A 25,919-nucleotide genomic window follows, 5' to 3' on the forward strand; every position below is an offset into this window, starting at 1 on the left:
TGGCAGTCTGGAAAGCGCTGGGGTCCCGGATCACTTCCCAGTCTGGTCAATTTCCTGTTGTTTCTTTCAAGCTCTTCCTAAGGCGATGTCGCTTTAAGACCCTTGGTTTGAATTGTATGGGTGCCCTAAAGTATCTCACCCCCTGTTTGGAGATTTTTGAATTTGATAAATCTGCTGTGTTTCTCTTTAGTGTGACCTTTGACCTTTTGGGTCAGCCCTTTGTCCTGCCTCTGACCCTGGAGCTGTGGGCTCAGCTGGCAGAATTGTCCTTCTGAGGTCGCCCACCCCGAGCTCCCCTTACACCAGTCCTGACACCTCCTGCTGGGCCTTGGGTAGGGCTTACTGTTCACTGTAAGTTCCAGGGATGGTGCAGAGCAGAGCAGATAGGCCTTCCCTAGTGAAAGGCTGACAGGCTGTGTTGCGGGCTTTGCGGAGCACGTGTTCTTTGCTGCAGCGATTCACTTGTGCCCTTGCAGCAGAAGGCAGCTGTAGAAAATGCATAGGTGAGTGAGTGTGGGTATGTCCCAGGATAACTGTGTTTACCTCTAAGACAAGGGCGTGGCTTGGAGACAGGCGCCCACGTCTCCTGGTCCTCGCTCTAGACTCCGGACCTCAGCGGACGTCCTCTCGTCTCTCATGTTTCCAGCGGCTTCTTTGTAAGGTGCCCGGGATGGACCCAGAGAACAAATCAGACGCTTCCCTGCTAAAAGCTCTCTGTTGACACCTGATCATGTAGAACAAGGGTTTCAAAATTTTAAAACTTTTTTTTGGCAACAGAAATCCCCCCCCAAGATGAAACTGATTATATAAGAGATATATGAAATATATAAAAGGTACATTTTCCAGAGGAGTAGAGCCTTTATCCCCACTGGTTGTCTCTGAGACTCCAACAGGAGACTCAGGGCCTGGAGGAGCGCAGCTTGAAAACAGACCTGGAGCGTGAGGTACACAGGTTCCGAACAATGCAGGTGTCAGCCGGGCCCCTCCGGTGACCAGTCACCTGGGTGTGTCTCCTTTGGATTTCTGGCTGTCTCCCTCTGCAGTTTGTGTCTCTGCTCTTGGTGTTTCTGTGATTTCTGGCCCCGCTGTCTGCCTTTCCACTTAGGTCAGATGTAAACTGTTTCCCTGTCCCTAGTGCCCTCCTCCTCCTGCCCGAGGTCCCTCCCGCAGAATCTTGTGGGGACGAGAGAGGGCGGAGTTTACAGGGCAGCAAGCCTGATCCTTGCCAGTGGGATATCTGTGATCGCTGTCCTTTAATGTCCTCCCACTAAGGTGGAACCAGGCACTTCCTCTTTCTCTCCCAGCCTGCCCCTCTTGTTTTCACTTGCCACCCCACCCGCCACTCCAGCCTGGGTTTACTTGTGTAGAGCCACTTGGGTATCTCTTTACCCCTTATTCCTCCTGAGGACCCGTGACCGTGGGCTTCTCGAGTGGGTTATCAGGCACTTTCCTGAATGTGAACAGTGCTCTCTGGAGCCGCTAACTCACCCACTGTTAGGTTTTTGGGGTCTGTTTCTCTTCTGCCTCTGCATCCGTTTTTCTTTTTGTCATGTTCCTAATCGAGCAGAGAGATAATTTAGTACTTGTGCTTTTTTCACTTGGCATTGTATCGTAAGGGTTCCCACACGTTACATAACATCGTTTTCAGCGGCTTTGCTGTCGTCCGTTGAATGGCTGAACTGCAGTTTTCCTTTTGTTCCTCTGTTGCTGAACATTTAAGTCATTTTCTAAAATTTCACAATTGTGAAAAGTGCTGCGGGGAATGTCTTTGAACATGAGCTTTCCCCTTATTTCAGGACACTTTCTTGACCTAGATTCTATAAATTGGAACTACTTGGCAGAAGATGTGTATACTGTTGTTTTTGGTGCTTGCTTCTTGCAGGATGGGTTTTAAAGTGTCAGCATTTGTCAGAAGGGTATTATTGTAAGAGGGACAGATAATTTTCTCCCGTGTTGTTAAGACGAGTATAGTGTTTCCCTCTGCCCAGTTAAGGCTGCATAATTAACAAGTGGTGTCCAATTCGACTGGGAGTGTGTCCTTAAGCCCAAGTGATGATTGCAGCTTCCAGCCAGACTCAGACGATGTGTCCCACCGATCGCTGCTGAGCGTTTTTGCCCCAGAAGCTGGCAGAGTGTGGCGTGGATAAACCAGCAAGGAAGATAAGTTCCTGACTCACTCGGACCTGACTGGCTGCCGAGAGATTTTGGGGGCAGCAAGGCAGGAGTGGAGGTGTGGGGCCGTGACACCCCAGGGTGCTGCAGGGGGGTCCTCAGTCCGCCAAATGACTTGCCACACTTCTGGCATTAATAGGAGATAGCTGAGGATCTGGGAATTAAGTCATCTCATAAACATTCAAATTCATGGCAAAATTACTATTTAATTAGGAAAAGATCTGTAACATTGTGCTACTTGTAAATGAAAGTCATTTTGGAGGAATTAAAACTGGGTCGTAACATTAGTGTAATGTTTTAAAGCAAACATTACCAAGACATACTGAGTATACCTTAATTGATGAATTAAAGGCGTTAGTTTTGCCAGTGGATACTTAATGTGATTATCCTGTAAACACTAATTCTAGAGACCTACCTTTGGACTGGAACTTTGCTTCTTTCATTCCTTCTTAAAGTGAGACATGGCAGAGGCTGAGAAAATAAGGCAGCCTCGTTTCAGAAAATTCAGAAAATTTAAGTTTTTATATATTTTAAAATATTATGTTAAGATATAATATAAAAGTTTTGAGAAGCCTAAGATCTACCACCTAAAGGCAACCTCTGTTAATATCTAGATGTATTTCCTTCTTTTGCATATATATATATATATATATATCTTTCCTGTCTGCAAGTTTTTAAACAGAGTTGTGATTATGCCGAATAACCCATTTTGTATCTATATTTTCCCGTCATATTTTATGGTCTTCATAACATAATTTTAATGGCTGTGTAGTACTGTATCATAAGGGATATAATGCAGTTAATTTAATAATTTGAGTTATTTTCAATTCTGACTATTATAAAAAGTGCTAAGATGAACATTTCTATACATTCTGGTAAATGATTGTCAGCATCTCTGGTGATCTCTTTAAATAGATTGGTGAAAAAAGAATTATTTGGTAAAAGATATTGTGAAGAACCTCTCTAATGATTATTAATAAAATGGTCCCCAGAGTCATATACATTTACACCCACACTAACAGGATATACTTCTTGAGAGAGCTCTTCTTAAGCATTCTCACTAGTGTTGGGGTTATTGTTTTGCCTTGTTTTTAAGTCTTAAATTAATAAGTGATAAATGGTTAACATAGTCTTTTCAAAGAATTAGTCTCAAAAATATCTGAATTTGTTATGAAAGCGGCTTAATCAACTCTCTGGCAATCCAGGCAAACTTGAAAGCAATCCTTTAGTTTCACTGAAAGGAAGATTTTAAATTAATATTTGATATTTAGAAGAATAAAAGGCTGTATTAGTGTTAGCATTAAAATTGTATGAAGTGTAATTTCTCCATGTGATGTAGAGTATCTTGCTCATGGAGCGCTGCAGAGAATCATCACAGGCAGGCTGTGGGCTGTGGGCAATAGCTCAGCACCCCCGTGCCCGCGGAGGACTCTCTCAACACGGCCAGTGCTTCTTCACATTTCAGGATCACTGCATAGCCCATAAATTATTCAGCTTGTTGGGGGCTTCAGACTTTAAACTAAAAATGCCCTCCTTCCTGTAGACTTACTAATGGAACATATACAAGAAATTCGAAGCTTGAGAAAACGTTTAGAGGAATCTATTAAAACAAACGAGAAGCTACGGAAACAGCTGGAACGACAAGGGGCTGAAGGTGACCAAGGTAAGGTGGACGGACGTTCCCAAAGGGCGGGAGGGCTTCCTTTGTGACGTGTTTGCCTGGGTAAGTGTGCTGTGTATCGGGAAGGGCCTCGAACTTGCGGCCAGAGAGATCTCAGTTCAGATCCTGACTTTGCTGCTTGCTTAGCATGCTGACTCTCGGGTAGCAGTGATTTGTCTGTTAAGTGGGGGCAGGCGTTCCCAGTTTATTCTGGTGGTGATGAGAATCAAGGGCCTAACACCAGTGGAGGGCCGCACCTGATACACGTTTGTTCTCGGTCACTGGGGGGTCTGCTGTCTTCCAGTGTCCTGAGTCGTGAGTGGCTCCTCATTTGACCCTCGAAGCTGTACTGAGGCAGATTTTGTTGTTGTTTAGTCAGTCGTGTCTCCCTTGTGACCCCCATGGACTGTAGCCCACCAGGCTCTTCTGTCCATGGGATTTCCCAGGCAAGAATATTGGAGTGAGTTGCCATTTCCTGTTCCAGGAGATCTTCCTGACCCAGAGATTGAACCCTTGTCTCCTGCATTGACAGGCAGATTCTTTCCCGCCGAGCCATTGGGGGAACTCCCCACCGCCCCCCGCCCCCCGCCCCCAGCAGTGAGATAAGATAGATATGTTAAAATAACACAGCGGAATTTTGTCTTTTGTCAATAACAGAATCTAAAAGTATGAGCACTTTAGCAATCTGATAACTCCCACGTGCCAATCATGAGGGCGTTCCTCCATAACCACAATTAGCCCTGTGTGGAATATTCTTCCATGAAAAACTTTAAAAATGCATATTTCTCCCATAGGTAAGACATTCACGTGGTTCAGAAATTAGTATCTCCATCCTATAGCATTAATCCTGTTCTCCCTTCCCTCCTCCCACCTTTGTTAGTTTTCTTCTCTATTCTTATAGTGTTAATGCAAATATAAAGTGTGTTCTCATTCTCTCCGTCACCTACCGGAAAAGCAGAATACTTTATATCACTGTTGTGTTCCCCTTATCACTGAATACTCTGTTTTGGGATCTTTCCTTTTTTGCTCCAAAGGGAGTGTTCTCACCCTGGGAAGAATGTCTTGAGAGCAGCTTTGGGCACCAGGCAAAGCCTGGCTTGGTCTGCGAGCTGGCCTGGCCTGGGCTGGGGCCCGCCTCTTCTGTCTTATTAGCTTTGTGACTTTGGGCACTTCTCCCCTCCTTCCCCATCTTCATTATCTTATAAAATGGGGTCATTGTGAGATTAAATGAGACGTTATAAATAGGGCCTTGCTCAGCACCTCACTCAATAGATGGTGGTTTTCTTCATTATCATTGGTTTTATTTTACTGTTTTATTCTGTATAACATGATGGGTTTGACGATACAAAGCTCTGCAGTGGGTGAGGACCCCTCATGTCATTGCCATTAATAGTGATGAGATACGTGAGTTCTGGAGAGATGGAGTTGGTGGCAGCAGTCTCATCTCTGGTCCCCAAGTCTGCTCTCTAGTCCATCATAACCATCAGCTGGAAGGACATCTTTTCAGAGGGCTGTGTGTGTGGTAGTGTGCGAGGCAGAGACTGGTTCCCCGCCCTGCCCCGCCCCTCCCTCTCCCGACCACCCCTCTCCCCAGTCCTGCATCCTCCCCTCCTCCCCATCTCACTCCCAGGGAAATTGATTAATCTGAGTTATTAGTCACATTGAACACAGGAAAGAAATACACGCCTGGGCCCACCATAGTCACTCATGGTAATGCCTGAATTAGATTCAGCCTGTTTTACATTTTCCCAGGCAAATCCAATTATAGAATTATTTGGGGGCCTCAAATGGCCACCAGCTACAGTGGAGCGGGCAATTGCCCTGGAGAGTACTTCGCTCTGATGGGAAGGTTTACAGAAAGACATTCATAAAGTGTTTACGCTGGCGGAAAGAGACGCTCTTCTCACCACGTTGTCACAGCCCCTGAAAAGACAAAGAAATAACAGTGGTTCGGCCTCCCCTGCTGTGAGACGTTCGTCCTGGGAGCAGGTTTGAGAACGGCACAGCTCCCTGTCATGTTGAGGTGGAATATTGCTAAAACCTGTCATCTTAGGTGTTCAGTCTTCCGGCTTGTCGCCAGTTACACAAGCTTCCAGTGATGATGTTCAGAGGAAAGATGGGCCTCTTAGCGTCAGAAGTGGACCCCGCTAGCTCAGGCTTTGTCAGAAACTGTTCCTTGGCTCCATCATCTCTTTGAAAAGTGACCGCCTTAGCAGTGGTCATGGAAGACTTCTGGAGAAGCTTACCTGCTCATCCAGATCGTTCTTTGGTCCTCTTTTGGCTCCAGCCTGTCATCAGTCATGTGTTAATATCGTAATAGCAAGTAATATTAGCATCGATCATTTTTACTGAGTTCCTAGAGGGGCAGGGAAGTTCTATGACTTGCCTGAGATCGTGCAGCTATTAAGAAGCCAGAACCAAGGTTCAAACCCAAGTGTTTCTAAAAGGACACCAGAGCTTATAGGGGAGCGTGGAGGAAGACGGTAGGGAGAGATGGATGTCAGTTAAGAAAGAGGATACTGTAATCGGTGAATCATTCACATGAGAAGAAGGTAGCACTGTGGAGGAGAGAAGGATGGACTCTGGCTTCTGGGGGGCACCGTGCCGTGCCTTCCTTCCAGGGGGTTGAGTGCAGTGTTGTTGCTGCTTATTCGCTAAGCTGTGTCAGACTCTTGTGTGGCCCCGTGGACTGTAGCCCTCCAGGCTCCTCTGTCCATGGGGTTTCCCAGGCAGGAATACTGGAGTGGGTTACCGCACGGGTAATCAATTGTGTATCAGGATGTTTTCAGCTGCAAATAACAGAATATGAGTAAGAAACTGGTATAAACAATGGGGACTTTTGTTTTCTTATATGGCAGGCAGTCCAGGGGCAGGCAGTTGTAAGCGGGTCCTACGGCTGATGGATTGGGAGCAGGGCGTGGGGTTAGTACCTGTGGAGGCTGCCGCCTCCCCTTCTGTCAGGACGGAGTCCAGAGGAGGGAACGAGCAGGAGGGGTGGAAAATCTTTCCCCGAAGTTCCCAGCAGGCCTCCTGTCAAGTCTCATCGACCGGAAGAGGCACATGCCCGCGCTCTAGCCGCCCCGGAGGCTGGGAGAGCAGGTGTCTGGCCCTCGGGCTCTGCGGTGTGGTCGACTCCATCAGTAAGGACGGCTCGGGGCGGCGTCTGTCTGCCACATGCAGAAAGCATGTTGCCCGCAGCGGGGCTCTGCAGGGGGGTGGCCACGGACGGGAACGTTACACACGGTGCAGACGAGGAAGGTTCAGCTCAGGGGGTGCTGTCCGCCCAGAGGAAGGGCCAGGATTTCAGGAGACAGACTGGAGCCCGGGCAGGTGTTTAGGGGTGAGGGAGCCGGTCAGAGTGTGCGAGTGACCTCAGACCCAGTCTGTGAGGCTTTAGAGCCTGGTGTTTTCAGTCTGCGCGATGGGGCAATGAGCTTGAGCTATGAACTGAAGGATGAGTGTGATTTCGACAGTCGAGCAAGGTGGCAGGCTTTCTCAACAAAGGGAATAAATACCTCGTCCCGTAAAGCTGGGGGTGTGTGTGCCCACGTGGTGTGTTGGGAGCACAAGGAGCCTCAGTTGGGCTGAGGGTCTAGTGTGAGAGGGAGTGGGGTGGGCTGTGAGATTCGAGCTAATAATAGAGATTTGACGTTTGGACCTTGCATTTGGTTGTGTGATTGTCTTTTGCAGTGGTGCCGTCAAATAGTTTTGAGCAGAAAAAAATAAAAAAGAAACCACAAACTGAATGTGTTTAGGACGATCATCTTGTTGGCTGAGGCAAATAGGGCAAAAATATGGCTGAACCACAGGGGCAGAAAAGAGTGGGCCAGTGTGTGTGGCATTTTGGACAAAGAGTCAGCCATCACTTTGGCTGACTGCGGAGTGGAAGAAGACGCTTTTGGGCCAGCTCCCAGGGTTTCAGCTTGGGCTGGGGTAGTTGTGAGACCGTCTACACAGGTAGGAAACGGGACGGAGGGCGGGCGGGGAAAGGTGAGGCCCTCTGTGGCGAGGTCCCCGGGGGGCTTGGCCCTCAGGAGAGAGATCGCTCCTACCCACCCGCCCCCTGCCCGGCTCCTCCTTTCTGCTCCCCGAGGGCAGGTAAGATGCCTGGAGTCCCCTCGTCTCCTCTTTCAAGCTCACCCTCCTTTCCCTGTGGGCTCTGGTAATAGCTTACGTAGTTCACAGGAATAATTTTCATGATATGTTGTGTTTTCTCATTATTTAAAACTGTTTTCTAGAAAGTTCCATGCACTCAGGCCTGAAGACCATCCATAAATTGTGACTTCTGTGTGGTTTTATAGGTTCTTCAAATGTTTTGGCTTATGGTCCAGAGATCCATAATTCTCTGACATCAGAAGTACATTTCCTGAGGAAGCAGAACCAGGCCCTCAATACGATGCTCTCTAAAGGATCCAGAGGTAAAAATTAGAGGCGCCGTCTGCAGCCTGGGGTCCCACAGCCCCCTGTGGCATGGGAAGAATGCAGACGCTGGAGTTGGAGCAACCTGCGTCCAAATCCTGTGGCTCTGTGACTTCGGGCCGCTTGCTCGGCCTCTCTGAACCTCAGTATCGTTAGCTGTAAAATGGGAGTTCTTCATCGGGCTGTTGACAGCTAAGCGCAGGAGAAGCCCGCAGCGCGTTGCCTCTGGGGCCGAGTAAACGCTTCTCCACGTCACCCTCCCCTCTGTGCAGCTGCCTCTCCTCTTAGTTCCCAGCGGAAGAGAGAAGGGCTGGAAATTTCAGAGACTTTCTACGATCAGCAAAGCTTCTCCAGGATTTCTTTTGTGGTGATTTAGTCACTAAGTCGTGTCCAACTCTTGTGATCCCATGGACAGTTAGCCCGCCAGGCTCCTGTCCCTGGGATTTCCCAGGCAAGAATACTGGAGTGGGTTGCCATTTCCTTCTCCGGGGATCTTCTGCACCCAGGGATCAAACCCAGGTCTCCTGCATTGCAAGTGGATTTTTTACTGAGCCACCAGGGAAGAGGACAGTGTTTTTTTTTTTAAAGGACAGAGTTTCTCTTCTTTTAATTCCTTCTGTGTGGAGCTTAGCCCTCAAAAAGGTTTTATTTATATTTTCTGTCACTACATAAAATGCTTCCAGAATGACATTATTATTAGTCCTGCCTTACAGTTAAGAAACTGAGGCCTGGGGAACTGACTGGCTTGCGGTCACAGAGCTGGAGGTGGTGGAACCAGAACTCAGGCCAGCTTATCCCATTTTCACTAGAGATACTGACGATTTTGGCTTAAGAGATGAAACTGGGGCTTCTGCAGATCATTCATTCATTCGGCAAACACCTCCTGGCTCCTCTTCTGTGTTGCAGCCTGTATAGATTCTGATATAGAATCGAGCAGGGCCTGATCCCTTCCCTCAGGGCTCCTCATGGTCTGATGCGAGAGAGAGCCAGGTGACCGTGGCGGACCAAGGTGAGGACCAAGGAGCACGGGACCCTGGAGAAGGCATCCTGACCCAGGAGGAGCTGGCCTTCAAGTGCTGAGTCTGGGATGTTAGTAGGGATTAGTAGAGGTGCCTGAGGTTTAGAGGGCTTCCTGGGTGGCTCAGTGATAAAGAATCCGTTTGCCAGTGCAGGAGACGCTGGTTCAATCCCTGGGTCGGGAAGCTTCCCTGGAGAAGGAAATGGCAACCCACTCCAGTAATTCTTGCTCGGGAAATCACAGGGACAGAGGAGCCTTGCAGGCTGCAGTCCATGGGGTTGCAAAGAGTCAGACAAGACCTAACAACTTAAACAACAGCTAAGGTTTTGAAGAGCCAGGGCGTTTTAAATAGAAAGAAAAGGGTGGACAGAGGCCCAGGGGTTAGAGATGGGGGTGGAGTCTGGACTGGTTCCGAGCTGTCGGAAGCTCAGTGTGGTTGCAGCCTGCGGGGAGAGGAGAAAGCATGCTCAGAGATGATCGAGTCCTGGTTAAGAGTGGAATCAGAAAAGCTGGATCTGAATCCTGTCTCTGCCAGTTACTGGCTGTGTGACCTCGGCAAAGCCTCAGTCTCTCTGATCCTTAACATCCTGTCCGGAAAACAGAGAGTAAGCCAAGTGCCTCCATGGAGGTTTGCTCTGAAGAGTAAGCAGGATGATACACGGGGAGATCTTAAGGTAACACAGTGAGCCCTGCGGCGACGTCAGCCGTCAGCAGCGCGGGCACAGCTAGCAGCCACCGGAGCGCTGGCAGCCTGCAGTGTGCTTTGAGGCCCTCAGCGACGTCTTTACATGTAGCAGCTCAGTCACTGCTCCTGGCCACGCACATGAGGAAACGGAGGCGCAGAGAAGTGAAGAGGCTGGCTGGAGCTGGTGGGGGTCAGTAAGCAGAAGAGCCGCACTTGAGCATGCCCCTCTGTCTCCAGGCCTCGTGCTGGGCCGTGTACCCCCGAGCCCCAGCGCTGCTCGCCCCTTGGGAGCGCTGGCCTCCTGGCCTGGCGGTGGTGGTCGAGGGGCCGTCTGCACAGCCCGCTGGCCTCCTGGCCGGCCTCTCAGACTTGCCCAGCACCCGTCGCCAGGGTTCTGAGCCCCATTCCTTGCCTCTGTCTCTAATGTCTCCCCAGGTTTTGCTCTGTGAAGCCACAGTAACTAGGTTGGCACAGCCCATCATTTTATAGAAAATTAAACGGGCCCATCTCATCCCAGTGACGTTTAATCTGCAGCCTTGATGTTGACAGATTTATCTGCCCAAAACGCATGAGATAATTGGAATGCCACAATCACAAATGCCAGATGAAATCTCCTTCTCTCCTTTGTATTCTTGGCGCGCTCCGGCTGAAGTGCTGTATTTGCGTAATAAGGTTGGAAAAACAAATGGTGTCTCCTCTCAGCGGCGCTTTCCTCTGCATGCAGATAAACAGAAGGAGAACGAGAAGCTTCGCGAGGCCCTCTCCAGGAAGGCCGCGAGCCTGGAGCACCTGCAGTGGGAGCTGGCCTCTGTGAGGGCGGAGAAGGAGAGGCTGCAGAGGGAGGTGGACGAGAAGGAGAGTCAGAACCAGCGGCTGCTTCAGGAGGTCTGCCATGGCCGCAGGGCGCTGAGCAGGTAGGGGTCAGGGTCCTCTTTGGCCGCAGGGCGCTGAGCAGGTAGGGGTCAGGGTCCTCTTCCCCGGGGCCGGACGCAGTGAGCACGCAGCACGCGTGTCCAGTGGGAATGGAGTAAGAGGAGGAAAGTCCTCAGAGTCAGGGGATGGGGCCTGGGGGCCAGATGGCTCCATTTCATCCTGAGAGCGTCACGGCTGGCCTCCCTGAAAGATGCTGTTTGAGCAGCCGCCTGGAGGCAGTGAGTGCGTCCGCCCCGCGGAGCCTCTGGCCCTTCTCTTTGGAAAGAATGAGGGCCCGGGCGGGGTGTCCTTGGCCTGTGCAGGGCAGAGCAGGGGGCCCTGCTGGAGGAGGGGCTGGGATGGAGGAGGGCCCTGGGGCCGGGGAGGACCTAGGCTTTCCTGCTGAGTGACCGGGAAGCCACGGGCAGTTCTGCGTGCAGGGTTGACGTGTGTCTGGCTCGGGCTCTGAGCCGGTCATGCTGACTGCGCCTCTGCAGGCCCCTCGGTCCCCGTGGCCTCCGTTTCGGCCCGTGTGTCTCAGCAGCCCCGTCAGCTCTCCTGATTCCCCCCGACCTTTAGTTCCTGAGGCCGCCCTGCCTCCCCAGCGCGGTGCAGTGACCCGTAAGCTCGTGGTCTGTGTCATCACAGCCTTGCTTCTCCCCTGAGCTGCGCACCCATGGGTGAGACATAACCATTTTGCGTTTCACTTCCTCATATTCCTGAGTTGGGCATTCGTAGCATGTCCCTCTTGGGGTGTCTGTGAGGACGACCCAAGATCTCAGATGTCAAGGGCTGGGCCCGGAGGGGCCCTCGGGATGCTCCCCAGCACGCCAACAGTCTCGGCCACGCTCCCCGGGTCACAGCGGGACTGCCTGCCCCCCGCCTGAGACTAGCCTCTCCTCCCCGTGCCGGCGGGGCTTTTCCAGGCTGCAGGAGGAGACGACGCTGAGGCAGCAGCTGCTCTTGCAGAGCGACAGGCTCCTGCGGGCCCTGCGGGCGGAGCTGAAGGTGTGTGAGACGCTGGACCGAGAGCAGTGGAGCCCGCGAGGTACTGGGCCCCCTGGCTGGGAGCGATCTCCTCTCCACCAGCAGCAGGCTGGCCCGCTGTCCTGAAACCCCAGTCCTGCCTCCCTGCTGGAGCAGGTCGACTCTGAGGCAGGCGCTCTGGCCTACCCTCCTTCTGAAGCGGCAGTAGGAAACCGGGAAGGACTGAGGCTCAGGGGCCCAACTGGCTGAGGTCTGGCTTCTCACAGCTTTGTGTCCCCGGGGTGCGCCTTCTACAGTCAGCTCGCCGCTTTGGGCCTGTTCCTTCTGCTGAAACACACGTCTGCTAATCTCGGTTCTATGAAGTCGTGAAAATTAGATGCGATCATTTATTAAGTATCCTAGCACAGTACCTGGCACATAGTAGATGCTCCAGAAATAACAATTTTCCTGCTAGTGTATTTTTTTTTTTTTTGGTCCATTCATTCAGCAGATAATCATGGAGCACCTACTGTGTGCTGAGCATTGCTCTGGAGATGCTTGCTGGTCCGCGCTCTGTCCTAGAGAGATGCTGGGTCAGAGTGACTTGACTGTAAACGCTAATGTTTTAGAATCAATATTGAGGTGGGTGGGGGTTTCTGTTGTTATTGTTTTTTTCTTTTCAACTAATTTTCCAGATGGTTTCTCCCTATTGAAAGTTTTATCTAAAAAAGGGTCACCTCTCAGCTTTCATTTTCTCCTCAAGTTGCTCTTCTTATTCCTGCTGTTGTCCCTTTTTAATACACTGTGGCTCTGAAAATCAGCCCCTTTCATTCTATAATTCCAGCCCAAATAGATTTTATTACTACTAGACATAATTTCGGGGTTTGGTGTGCAATTTGCTAGGCCTTAATGGCCAGAAGCGAAGATTAATTTCCAGCTCTTACTTAGCCTGTGGAATAGCAGCAATTAAGTCTGCCGATATTTTTGTTTTTAAAGTCGAGTTGTTATTTTCAACCGTTCCTAGTCCTTGGGCAGGGGAGGAGGGTGGTGGGGGAGGAGGGTGGGGGTGGCGGCGGGTGGCCAGCAGCGTCAGCTCACGGCTGACCCTTTGGCAGTGGATGGTGTCGAGGTTTCCTTTTGCTCCTGTTCACAGAGGCCCGTGTGGAGGCGTCGAGAGAAGGCTGGACGGGCCAGGACCTCCTGGGCCACCTGCACCGCCTCCTGGCCGAGGTCCAGGCCCTGCAGGCATTGCTGGAGAAAGGCATCAGGACCAGCGTGGCGCTGCAGAGCTGGGTGGAGGAGCGGCTGGTGCAGGACGGGGAGGAGGCCCGGGAGGCCACTCCCGCTTCGGCCCTGCAGACCCTGTCCGCCCCTGAGCGGCCCCTGCCGCTGGACGAGCCCGGTACTGCCCTGCCTCTCCCCACTGTCTGAGACAGCCCTGTGCGTCTGTGCGGGACACGCGAGCTTCTGAATCCCACCCTCGCCCCACAGAGGTGTCTGCCCACCGACAGCAGACTCGCCAGACCCCCGGAACCTGGGGCCTGACCACGAATTAGCTGTCACCTTTGGCAAAATGCCATCATCTCTGCCTGGGGCCTGTGGATTCTCAGGGCAGCCAAGCCATGGCTTCCAGCCACCCTTGTTGCCTCCAGTCTTGCTCCCTCCCCTCCCCTTAGTCCTGTCCACGTCACCTGCTGCTGGAAATCCAGTTTAGTCCCTTTTGCCACCTTTAAAAGAGGTTCTGCACCTCTTCCTCCAGCTGTCGGTGTCTCAGGGTCTGAAGAGCTTCCTGGCAGTTTTGAACGCTAGTTCTGTTTGGCATTTGCTTGCAGGTTTTTTGTCTGGCCTTGCAGAGGCTGTAGAGAGGGCAGAGAGAGGATAAACTGGGCTCCCGGACCCCCGCTGTCCCCCTCCCGCATAGGTCCAGAAAACACCGGCAAACGCTCAGGCTCAAAGCAGTCAGCCAGGCCAGCCTCTTTGCTCTTTTTATGAAGGAACTAAAACTCAGAGGGCAAGAGGCTTTTCCAGAGTTACCGCCCCAAGTCGGTGGCAGAGCTGGAGCTAGAAATCATTCCCAGCTCCAAGTCCAGTCTGTTCCTGAAGCAACGCCTGGGAGGGCTTCAGGCGTCTGGGGGTCACCGTCCTTACACCCGCAGGGAGGGTGTGTGTGTCGGGGGCGGGGGAGTAAGGAGTTTATACTTAACACTTTACTTGTCCTTCACTTAGGTTGGGACTTAAACCTGTCGCCTTTAATTTAGAAAGTTACAATCTCTCAAAGAGCACCCAGTCACCGAGCCTTGGAACTTGTAGTGATTGACTCATGGGTTTCTCCTTGGGAAGGATTTTAAAATTTGAACCAAAAAGGTGCTGTGACAATGTGGAAAAGTAAAAAGGAAGAGGTCCTTCCTCGTTACAGAATATTGATTTTTTGTACTTGGTGGTTGGTGTTGCTTCGTTGGGTAATCAGGTACAGGCGTGAATTCATAGGGTTCAGATTGGTTTTTGTGCCTTTCTTTGTTTTTGCCCAATATTACATCGTCAGTGGTACCCCTTCCTTTACAGGGGCTTCCTAATTAGTTGTTTTCAGATGATTGTCGGTCACCAAGCCACTGCAGTGGTGACGATTAGAGCGGTCTCTGATTCAGCGCTTAAGTGAGCATCAGCGTTAACATGATTGTTCTGTTGAGCAGTGTTCTTAGGGTAAGACCCCGCAAGGGGAGCCTGGCAGGGCTGGGAGGGGCCCCTGCTGCCGCCTTCTGCATGGGTGATACCTCAGCAGTGGGCCTGGCCAGAGAGGCCCTTAAGTAGAGGTCTGCTCCCGGCCCTTCTAGGACTTTGCTCAGAGTTAGCTCAGAATTCACAGCGCTGCCTCCGTGGGGACGTTCTCCTGCCTCCTCTGTTGGAGATGAGAATTTCACTGTAGGCAGCAGCATTTCCTCCTTTGCAAAAGACTTTCCAGGATGGTGGTGAAGAGCAGCTGTCTGAAAGTTCTGCTCTGAAGACTGCTGTTTTTGTAGGAAGTGATCCCTCTTGGGCCAGCTCCCCAGAGCAGACCTCCGGGGCTCCTTGGCCCCCGATAGCAAAGCGCACTCTCAGGAGATGCCTGGGTGGGAGTGAGCTGAGCCGGACCCCGCGAGGCATGGACACAGTGCTCGCTCTGTCCCCGCCGCTCCAGGCCATGCTAGGCAGATCCGTTCCCGTCTCAGTCTCTTGGCCGCCTCTCCCAGGAAATCTGAACTGGAGCGCCACGCTGTCCCTGAGCTCCTGGGAGCTCAGAGGTGCCCCATAGAGTGCGGCTCGGCGTCTTGTCCTGCATCTGACCGGTTCTCCCCGCTTCCCTGTTCCCGTGCTTCACCTCCCAGGTCCTCCTTCGGGGAACCCTTCCCTCCTGTGTGGGTAACCGCGGCCGCCTCTAGGCTCGGGCCGCCAGCCATTCCTCCTGAAGCCCCCCGCTTCACGCTCCCTGTGGTGTCTCGACCGGCCCCCGTCTGCCGGCATTTCTGCCTCCTCGGGTCTCCCCCCCCCGACCTGGGCTCCCACAGCCCCCGTGCCTCCGTTCCTGAGCCCTGACCCCTCGGGGGAGTGGTCTGCTTACTTGTCTGGACAAAGAGGGGCCTTCCAGGGAGGCCTGCTCACTCTGTCCCGCAAGGCCTGGCGGGAGAGAGGCCCAGTGAGGATTTGAAAGAACGCTCGTGTGTGTGTCCAGAACTTGACTGTATTTTCATGCAGTTCTCTCTATCACATGCTGATGAGAATGAAACTAAAACTTTTGATGGTTTATTTCCCTTATTTTGCCTTGTGCAGATGGTGACAAGTGTCCCGTGGCAACTGACAATTCATGTGATCTGTTTGGTCCCACCCCAGCAATGCCCCCAAGATCAGGTACAGAGCTAAAGTCTGGGTAACCATGGCACCATTGGGTTTCTCGGTGGGACTTGCTCAGTTGAGGGCAAGGGGGTCCCTGGTTCCAACTCAGAAGAGTATTTGGCAGGATTTAGGGTTTCATGTTCTCAGCATCTCCAGCTGGCGATCTCTTCCTCCAAGCTGGCTCCTGTGTTCCTAGGTGTTACCAACCTTAGGGACATCGTTGGCTGGGGATCCCTGTTGCCCTGGATTAGAGCGACTACCTTAAGCATGACTTTCGAGGGCCTGCAGCGTCCAGCCCAGGCGGGCCTGCCCAGCCACACCTCTTTGCCCACCTGGAGCCACACAGATGGGTCCCCATCCTGCAGAGGGGCCTGCGCTTTCCTCTCACGGGGACTGTGCAGCGTGGCTCCTGCCTTTGCCAGAGCAACCTTGCCCGCTTCTCTGCTAGTGAAAATCCTGCTGCTTCAAGACTCCTCCTGAATGCAAATGGCTCTGGGAAGTGTCTCTCCTGATGGCCCCTGTCAGAATCGCCCATCTGTGCTTCTGTTGATGCAGAGGTGGAAAGCGGCAGGCTTTTTCCTCCGTGTAGCATCTTTCTCACTACCCTTTCACCCCAGCGCAGTTGTTGCTTCTTCCAGGAAGCCGTCTCTGGTCCCCCTTCCTGCACAGGCTTGATCGTCCTGTCCTCTGAGCTCCGGCTCTGATGTCGGGCTCTTACCCCTTCCGCGTGGCGTCTGTGGTCCGATCAGGCCTCAGACCACTGAAGCGCAGGCCCGGCCTTGGTTTCTCTGTGTAGGCCGGGCTCTTCTGCATTGCAGGACTCTGATGAGTGCTGGCTGGGTTGAAATGAGGTGACTAAGCCAGGGGCTTACTCAATAGGTGGCGCACAGACTGGCATCCTGGATCCCAGCCTCTCTCCCCTCTGGGTGGTGTCAGGTGGCATTTGGACCTGCGGGCTCTCGCCTCCCAGCTGGCTTCGCGTCCTTACACACAGCTCATCGAAGGCAGGTGCTGCTCCCGGGAGATCTCACGTCTCCCCTCTCGTTCTGCAGCTTCTGAGATGCCTCCGCTCTCCGGAGATGACGTGGACACCCTCTCCTGCGACAGCGGCACCTCCGTCGTCAGCACCTCCTACGTGTCCTCCCTGGTCCCCAGCCACCGCCCGTGGGCCAGCAAGAGCGGCCGCCACGCGCTGGGCCCGGCTGAGGACTACGATGCCCTGTGTGAGCAGATTGCCCGGGGCCAGACGCTCCTCGCTGAGATGGACCTTCAGATCCGAGAGGCTCCCGTCCCCATGAGTCAGGAGCTGGTAACCAAGGTAACCTTAGTGATGGCGCGGAGGGAGAGAGATGCACGGGGAGCAGGAGGCGGAGGCAGGAGGCAGGGGGGCCGTGGGGCCTCGCCTGGGAAGAGGGGCCAGGAAAGGCAGCCCCGAGACTCGCAGGGCGGGTCCGGTCTGCAGGTTGTTCGTTGTTCGGGGGGACGCCTGCTGAGGCGTGTCCCTGTGCTACTGCGGTCACCCTGCCGCACGGCGGCCTCGGTCTGTCCTTCAGTCCTGTGGCGTGTCCATCCGTTCTTCCCCCCGGTCACTGGTCCGTCCCCCTCCCGGCCTCCGCGCTCAGCGTGGCCAAGGTCCTGATCCTCACGTGGCGTGCAAGGATCGCACAGTCCCTTGGGGTGTGCTTGCCGACACGAGCTGCCCTGCGCCCCCTCCGACGGGTGGCGGCTGCCAGCCCAGCACGTGGCCGGTGAGTGCCGTGTTTTCTTTCACCCCAGAGCAGCCTTCACGGTGGGTGGCAGCGTGCCCACGGTGCAGACGCCGAGCGGGAGGAACTCGGCGCCGCCAGGACTGGAACCCCGCTGTGTCCTCCAGGGCGCTCTGGTGTCCTGCACCCGCAGCCGTGTGACGCCTCCCGCTGCCCGTGTCCCCGCTCCCTGGGCTCTGTAGACTCTCATATGTGGGGCCTGTGCCTGCCCGCGCGCCCACCGTCTCCCCGCTCCCCGGGCTGCGCCCGCCCGCCATCTCTCCCCACTGTCTCTCCCCGCCGTCTCCCTCTGCTCCCCAGGGCTGGCCCAGCCGGGCACGGTTGCTTTTCCTCCAGCCCTGGCCCCCGTGCCCTCTGGCTGGGAAGACCACCTACCCCTTCTTCCTGTGGCATCCTGCCAGAATCCTCATTTTAAAGTCAAGGACCCATGTGTGCTTGGCATAAAGCTTCTCATTCACTTCTTCCAAGACTTGGGGTCAGATTTCCTTCCTCCCCTGGACTGGACTCAACCTTCGCGCTTCTGAGGGTCACATTTTCTGACCCTCCTTCTTTTTGGGTTCTCATTGAGGACACTTGAGCCCCATACTTCGTAACAGCTGTTTTGCCTTTTTGTTTTTTTTACAAAAAGCCAGTTTTGCCTTTTTTATTCCATTAATAATAAGCGTCAGAAGAGTAAAAGGTAGGGATCGTATCCACTGTGTCGCCCAGGGCCTGGCATGGAATAGGTGCATGATAAATACTCATTGAATGGATTCGTAAATATAAGTAAGAGTATTGTTCTTTTCTGATTATGATCTTTGTTTTACAGAAACTAGAAATTATAGAGAAACATAAAAACATCTATAAAAATACCACATAGTGCTCAATGCTTAAAATTTTCATATGTATACTTGTATCTCATTCATAAAGTTTAATAAAACTGACTCATTACATATGAGTTTTGTATTTGACTTTCAGTTAACATTATATTAACATTTTTCAATCTCATTCAGTATTTTTCTAAAGACTTGACTTTTAATAGCTGAGAAGTAGGCTAGCGTGGATATAGCGCCGTTTATTTACTCTTTCACCTGTTTGCTGGACATTGAAGCTGTCACGAGCATCCTAACTGGATCTCTGGTGATATCTTAGAACCGTTCATTAGGGACGAACTTCTAAAGTAAAATCACGTGCTCAAAGGCTGTGTGGACCCTTCGTAGCTTTTGTTGGAAACCACTGCTGTGTTACTTTCCAAGAATTTGTATCAGTATCTCCATTTACGAGTGAGAGTGCCTCTGCACCTCTGTCTTCATTGAGTATTTTTATTTATAAATTATTTTTTGCCAATTTTATAGCTTAACAGGGTTTGTCATATTGTTTTGTTTTTATTTTATTACTTGTGGAGACAATACTCTTCATTTCTTTTTTTAAAAAAATCTGTTTCATACTTTGCCTTCCACGGTTCATGTTCTTTGCTTTATTGTGCCCTGGAGAAAGTCCCCGGTTTGACTTGCTCCTGCCTGCCCAAGAGGGTGCGGCAGGCGGAGCCGGGGAACCGGGGATGCAGGGGGCAGAAACGGTCAGGCTGCATCGCTGGCCGTTGAGAGGCTCCGGGTCTGCGGGGCAGGGCGGGGGCCAGCCACGGACCCTCTTCTGGCCGAAGTAAATATAGCGCACTCAGGTGGCCGCTGATCATGCTTATTGGTGGGCCTAATATCACCAGCGAAGTCCCTCATAATCTGCAGTTCACCGGCTGTAACAGAACATCGATGTTGTCTGCACCAGGCTCGGGCTCAGAGTGTGGAACACAGGCCCTGCGGTCCGGCGGTTCATGCTGCCCGTGAGAGCCAGCTTGTCCATGGTCTTTCTCCAGACTGCACCTCACAGCCTCTCATTCCCTGACGCAGGCACCCCCGAGCATCGTCCTCACCGGCGTGAGCGCCGCCAGGCTGATCCTGGACGAGGCCACGAGGTTGCTGGCACGTTTCTGGAAGGTCTCGCCGCCCACCGATGGCCAGGGCACGCTCCTCTGCGAACAGGTGGGTGGTGGCACGCGGAGGCAGAGGCTCCAGGGGGCCGCCGGGGCGGGTCCCCGCTGCCTCCGCGTCCAGCCCAGGGCCTGGCCCGCAGCAGTTGTGCCCTCCGCTGGGGGAACACAGAGGGTCGCAGGGAAGCCTCCGTGCTTGTTGAGTGACGTGTCAGACACCGCGCTGGCTGCTAAGGCCTATTCTTCCTCCGTCCCCTGGTGCCGGGCAAGGGGCCTACAGCCTGGACGCGACCCCGGCCCCATGCTGAGCACGTCTGTTTTTTTGGGAGGAACCCTGTCCACATTCTACACACGAGGAAACTGCGGTTTGGGCAGGGAGGCACATACTCAGGATGCAGAGCCAGGTTGGAAGCTCCAGTGTTGAATCCCAAGGACAGACTTGCATTTGATAAGCTTTTAAGTCCCAGGTTGTCCTCATGGACTAGCTCATTCCTTTCTGTTCAAAATCTCTTTCATTTCTGATGCCTTTTCTCTGGACTGTCTTGATTCCTTTTGATAGCTTTCAGCATCATATTTTAGTGGGCTTTGTAAATCTATTTTTACTACTTAGAAACTAGTTTTGGCTTTTTTTTTTAAGCCAATGAAAATCGTTTATCATAAAGCCACTGAAATTTCCCTTAAAAGCTAGACTTGACAGTAACTTGAACGTGACTGAATTAAGAACAGTTGCTCCCACCCCGTCCTCGTTTGCATCTGCCCTGGCACAGCTCAGGAGTCAGAGCAGATGCCGGCCCTGGGGCTTGTGTGGTGAGTTCAGTTCAGTTCATTCGCTCAGTCATGACCAACTCTTTGCAACCCCATGGACTGCAGCACGCCAGGCCTTCCTGTCCATCACCAACTCCTGGAGTCCACCCAAACCCACATCCATTGAGTCGGTGATGCCATCCAACCATCTCATCCTCTGTCGTCCCTTTCTTCTCCTGTCCTTAATCTTTCTGAGCATCAGGGTCTTTTCAAATGAGTCAGTTCTTCACATCAGGTGGCCAAAGTATTGGAATTTCAGCTTCAACATCCGTCCTTCCAATGAATATTCAGGACTGATTTCCTTTAGGATGGACAGGTTGGATCTCCCTGCAATCCAAGGGACTCTCAAGAGTCTTCTCCAACACCACAGTTCAAAAGCATCAATTCTTCAACACTCAGCTTTCTTTATAGTCCAGCTCTCACATCCATACATGACTACTGGAAAAACCATAGCCTTGACTAGACGGACATTTGTTGGCAAAGTAATGTTTTTGCTTTTTAATATGCTGTCTATGTTGGTCATAACTGTCCTTCCAAGGAGTAAGTGTCTTTTAATTTCATGGCTGCAGTCACCATCTGCAGTGATTTTGGAGCCCCAAAAATAAAGTCAGCCACTGTTTCCACTATTTCCCCATCTATTTGCCATGAAGTGATGGGACCAGATGCCATGATCTTAGTTTTCTGAATGTTGAGCTTTAAGCCAACTTTTCCACTCTCCTCTTTCACTTTAATCAAGAGGCTTTTTAGTTCCTCTTCACTTTCTGCCATAAGGGTGGTGTCATCTGCATATCTGAGGTTATTGATATTTCTCCCGGCAGTCTTGATTCCAGCTTGTGCTTCTCATGATGTAATCTGCATATGAGTTAAGCAGGGTGACAATATACAGCCTTGACGTACTCCTTTTCCTATTTGGAACCAGTCTGTTGTTCCATGTCCCATTCTAACTGTTGCTTCCTGACCTGCATACAGGTTTCTCAAGAGGCAGGTCAGGTGGTCTGGTATTCCCATCTCTTTCAGAATTTTCCAGTTTATTGTGATCCACACAGTCAAAGGCTTTGGCGTAGTCAATAAAGCAGAAATAGATGTTTTTCTGGAACTCCCTTGCTTTTTCGATGATCCGTCAGATGTTGGCAATTTGATCTCTGGTTCCTCTGCCTTTTCTAAAACTAGCTTGAACATCTAGAAGTTCATGGTTCATGTATTGCTGAAGCCTGACTTGGAGAATTTTCAGCATTACTTTGCTAGTGTGAGATGAGTGCAAATTTTGGCATTGCCTTTCTTTGGGATTGGAATGAAAACTGACCTTTTCCAGTCCTGTGGCCACTGCTGAGTTTTCCAAATTTGCTGGCATATTGAGTGCAGCACTTTCACAGCATCGTCTTTTAGGATTTGAAATAGCTCAACTGGAATTCCATCACCTCCACTAGCTTTGTTCGTAGTGATGCTTCCTAAGGCCCACTTGACTTCATATTCCAGGATGTCTGGCTCTAGGTAAGTGATCACACCATTGTGATTATCTGGGTCGTGAAGATCTTTTTTGTACAGTTCTTCTGTGTATTCTTGCCACCTCTTCTTAATATCTTCTGCTTCTGTTAGGTCCATACCATTTCTGTCCTTTATTGAGCCCATCTTTGCATGAAATGTTCCCTTGGTAACTCTCATTTTCTTGAGATCTCTAGTCTTTCCCATTCTTTCATTTTTCTCTCTTTCTTTGCACTGATCACTGAGGAAGGCTTTCTTATCTCTCCTTTCTATTCTTTGGAACTCTGTATTCAGATGGACATATCTTTCCTTTTCTCCTTTGCTTTTCGCTTCTCTTCTTTCCACAGCTATTGGTAAGGCCTCCTCAGAGAGCCGTTTTGCTTTTCTGCATTTCTTTTTCTTGGGGATGATCTTGCTCCCTGTCTCCTGTACAATGTCACAAACTTCTGTCCATAGTTCATCAGGCACTCTGTCTATCAGATCTGGGCCCTTAAATCTATTTGTCACTTCCACTATATAATCATAAGGGATTTGATGTAGGTCATACCTGAATGGTCTAGTGGTTTTCCCCACTTTGTTCAGTTAAATCTGAATTTGGCAATAAGGACTTCATGATCTGAGCCACAGTCAGCTCTTGGTCTTGTTTTTGCTGACTGTATAGAGCTTCTCCATCTTTGGCTGCAAAGAATATAATCCATTTGATTTCGGTGTGTGTGAGTACCATGTCATATTAGGTCAAGGCAAGCACCCACTCCAGTAATCAGAGAAGCCTCCCTGGAAGAAGCAGCTTGCCAGTTAAGGAAGAGTTCAAGCTCTTTCCTTGATAGTCTGATAGATATTCCCTCCTTTATCTAACCTATAAATTTTTGGCCAAGTCCAGCAGGAAGGCAGAAGGGAAATGTGCATTCCACATTATCACCCATCTAGTTACCTTCTCACAGCCCTCAGAGCTCCCAGCCATGGCAGGGAAGTAGCAGTGAAGTGGCTCTTGGCTCGGAAGGTTCTGCTGGGCCTGTCCTAGGGCATCCCTCTTGGGATCCTGGGCAGGAACCTGGGTGCACCAAGCTCGGGAAGTGCATGTCCAGTCATCATGCACGGAAATCTGTGCGTGGAGTGGAGATGGCCTGTGGGAGAGGAACCCCCCCTCCCGAGCTCCAGCTCCACACTGGCCTTGCCTTTTCTCCTAACCCTCCAAGCTCATTTCCATCTCAGGCCCAGAAAACAGAAGTGCTCTCTCCCTCCTGCTGGCTCTTTCTCACCTCTCAGGTCTCAGCTTAAATGTTACTTCAAGGTCCGAGAGGGCTTCCGATCAGTGAGTCATAGCACCCTCTTCAGTTTCATCCTAACCTTCACCGTATGTTATAGTTACATATTTGTTTAATGTCTGTGTCTCTGTTTTCCATGAGGGGCCATGTCTATTTTGTTCATGTTTTTGAATGAATGAATAATTTCCTTTCATCCTTCTAAACTAGTGTTTGCTCATCTGATTTTTAAAGCCTATGTCTAAGCTAAATATTTCACCCTTGATACAATGTTTTTGTCCTCAGTACAGAGTAATGTCTGTTAAATAGATGGAATGCACTTCTTGTTTCTCGTCCCTGTGTGTGTTTATCTGTGTGTATAAAGACAAATTATCGGCACGTTCGTCTCCCCCACAAGCAAATTAGTCCAGTGGCTGGTCAGTGCTTCTGATGGTTTGCACCTTATTTCCGAGGGTTTCTCAGGTAATTGATTATGCTCACTTAAGCATCACAGAATTTTAGAGCCAGAAAAAGGCCCTCGGAGATGCTCCGATATGGTTGCTGGTACACACAGACCCCCTGTGTGGTGTTAAATTGCCTCTAGCCACTTTTCTGTCCCTGCCTGTGTTTCATACAGTGCCTTTTTCTTAGTGTGAAATCTGTGTGAAGCAGATTTCCAAGTTTCCACCAGCAGCTCCAGGGGTTTTTTTTTTAACTACCTGGTGTTTTTTCTGAGTGTCATTAAATTGCCTTTTGCATCTCCTACAGCCCCTCGGACTCCTCTAGAAAGTGTGTATCATATGTATAAGTTTATCTGAGAAAGTTGTGGGGAGAGATACAAATATGTACACATATTTGTTTATAAAAATATTTATAGGGTGGGAGGAACTGAGACATTTACATCACCATATGTAAAATAGATAGCTAATGAGAAGTTGCTGTGTATACAACGTGTAACACAGGGAGCCCAGCCCGGTGCTCTGACGACCTCGAGGGTGGGTGGGATGGGGGTGTGGAGAGAAGGAGGGGACACATGTGTGCTTAGGGCTGATTCACACTTCTGTATGGCAGGAGCCAACACAATATTAGAAGGCAGTTATCCCCCAATTGAAAATAATTTTTTTTTAAAACGTGAAAAATAAAAGACTATTCACTTCGGTCAACTAAATTGTCCAGGGGAGTAGCCACCTGGACCCTCTAATTCTGGACTTACGTTATGCTTTCAATCCCAGCATGGCCCTCCTCCTGGCAGGAAAATCACTTTCATTTTTGAAGTTTTATAAGAGATGCTGAAAAATAAGACATGATTTGTGTGGACTAAAAAAATGTTTTTAAGAGAAAGGATAAACAGTAATAGAAGAGTTATAGGGCTGGGAAGGAAGAGGATGGAAGAACAAGGATAGAAGGTAGATTTCTCTGAACTGATCCTGCTTCATAAATTTCACTTTGAAACTCTATAAATGCTTTATATAAATAAAAATTAAAATGCGGGGAAAAGCAACTTTAAAATATTCAAGATAAAACAAACCAACTTTCCTTATATAATTGAAGGCATAACCACTCAGAAGAGGGAACATTTCAAACATTCCCTGGTGGGCCAGTGGTTAGGACTTTGAACTTCCACTTCAAGGGGCACAAATTGGACCCTGGTCAGGGAGCTAAGACCCTAGAGGCCACATGGCCAAACAACGGTAACATTTCAACGACAAACACAGTAATTTGATTATATTTTCTTAGTGGAAATACTGAAAGAGCAGGAACGAACTGTCAAAAAATTTAAAGTGTTTTTAGTAAATATATTGTTAATAATATTTGTATTGATGTTTTGAAATTACTATATTTTAATCATAGTATTAAACAAATAACTTATGTTGAAATTTTTACTATCAGGGAAGAGAAATGCATATATATGAACTTCTTATGTATTTCCTATTTTAAAAATTTAGTAGTTCTCTTTACTTAAAAGACTCTGAAAATGTCCAAGCCAGGACCAGGGAGCACCCCTGGTGCCAAATCATGGTTTCTAAGTACCTTTTTTTTCCTAAAGGCAATTAGAACTCCTTGGTGAAATGGCTTGATTCCAGGTCTGGGGCAGGATTTGTACAACATGAGCTCAGAACCGCTTTTCATCCTAAGAAAAAAGGGAGAGGAGAGAGAGCGAAACGTGCAGACGTGCAGGGTTCTCAGACCGCGGTCGCCGGACGGGCAGCACCGACACTCTCTGGACGCTGGTTGGAAAGGCAGGTTTTCAGGCCTCACCCAAGACCTACTGAAAAGTCTGGGGGTGGCCCCAGTGATCTGATTTTACGAGGCTTCTTGGTAACTCTGAGACCCACTGGATTAAAAGGAGCTGGAGACATAACAGTCAGATACAAAACATGAAGTTTATTTGGATGCTCAATCTATCTGGTTGTTTTAAAAAAAATAATAAAAATAAAATTATGATCAATCAGGAACATACCTACCGACATCTGTTTGGTGATACCAAGCAGTCATGCTCATTGTTTTAGATGTGATAATGACCTTGTGGTTTTTTTAAAAAAGAATCTTTTTCTTCTAGAGCTGTATACTGAAATATTTTGGGATGAAACATGATTGGGTTCTAGGATTGATTTTCAAAAATAATTTCAGACGGAGGACAGGCAGGGGTATGGATGAAACGAGTCTAGCTGTGAGTTGATCGCTGTAGCTGCTGAAGCTGGATGGGTATCTAGTGGTTCGTTCTCCTGTTCTTTCTACTTCTGTAAATGTTTTGAGATTTTTCATTTTAAAAAAGAATAACAACCAACCAGGAAGAAAAAAACAAGCAGTTTGAGAAGTCGGGTAGCACACTCGTTAAGTCAGCTCTGATCTCAGCGCTGTGGCCCCGAGGAAGAGTTGCTCTGTTGCACGCCTGCATGGTGTCAGGGACTCTGCTCTACACTCGCATCTCTTCTTATCCCTTCCAGGAGCCTCCAGAGG

The 25,919-nt window shown here is 50.2% G+C and overlaps 1 protein-coding gene across 8 annotated transcripts in view; it reads left to right on the forward strand.

The window, feature by feature from the left end:
* CDK5RAP2 (CDK5 regulatory subunit associated protein 2) overlaps positions 1-25,919 on the forward strand; it is a 178,690-nt gene that overhangs the window by 146,361 nt on the left and 6,410 nt on the right. For 5 of the 8 annotated variants that reach the window (XM_043870667.1, XM_043870665.1, XM_043870670.1 and 2 more), the window contains 8 exons: positions 3,716-3,835; positions 8,134-8,250; positions 10,679-10,868; positions 11,793-11,914; positions 12,986-13,234; positions 15,637-15,714; positions 16,752-17,017; positions 19,352-19,483. In XM_043870667.1, the coding sequence (XP_043726602.1) occupies positions 3,716-3,835; positions 8,134-8,250; positions 10,679-10,868; positions 11,793-11,914; positions 12,986-13,234; positions 15,637-15,714; positions 16,752-17,017; positions 19,352-19,483 (1,274 nt within the window). Of the gene's footprint in view, positions 1-3,715; positions 3,836-8,133; positions 8,251-10,678; positions 10,869-11,792; positions 11,915-12,985; positions 13,235-15,636; positions 15,715-16,751; positions 17,018-17,124; positions 18,660-19,351; positions 19,484-25,919 lie in introns of those variants that run through there. The other 3 variants (XM_043870673.1, XM_043870672.1, XM_043870668.1) reach the window with 2 other exon arrangements.

This window comes from Cervus elaphus, chromosome 16 (assembly GCF_910594005.1).
Source record: "Cervus elaphus chromosome 16, mCerEla1.1, whole genome shotgun sequence".
NCBI classification, from domain to species: Eukaryota; Metazoa; Chordata; class Mammalia; order Artiodactyla; family Cervidae; genus Cervus; species Cervus elaphus.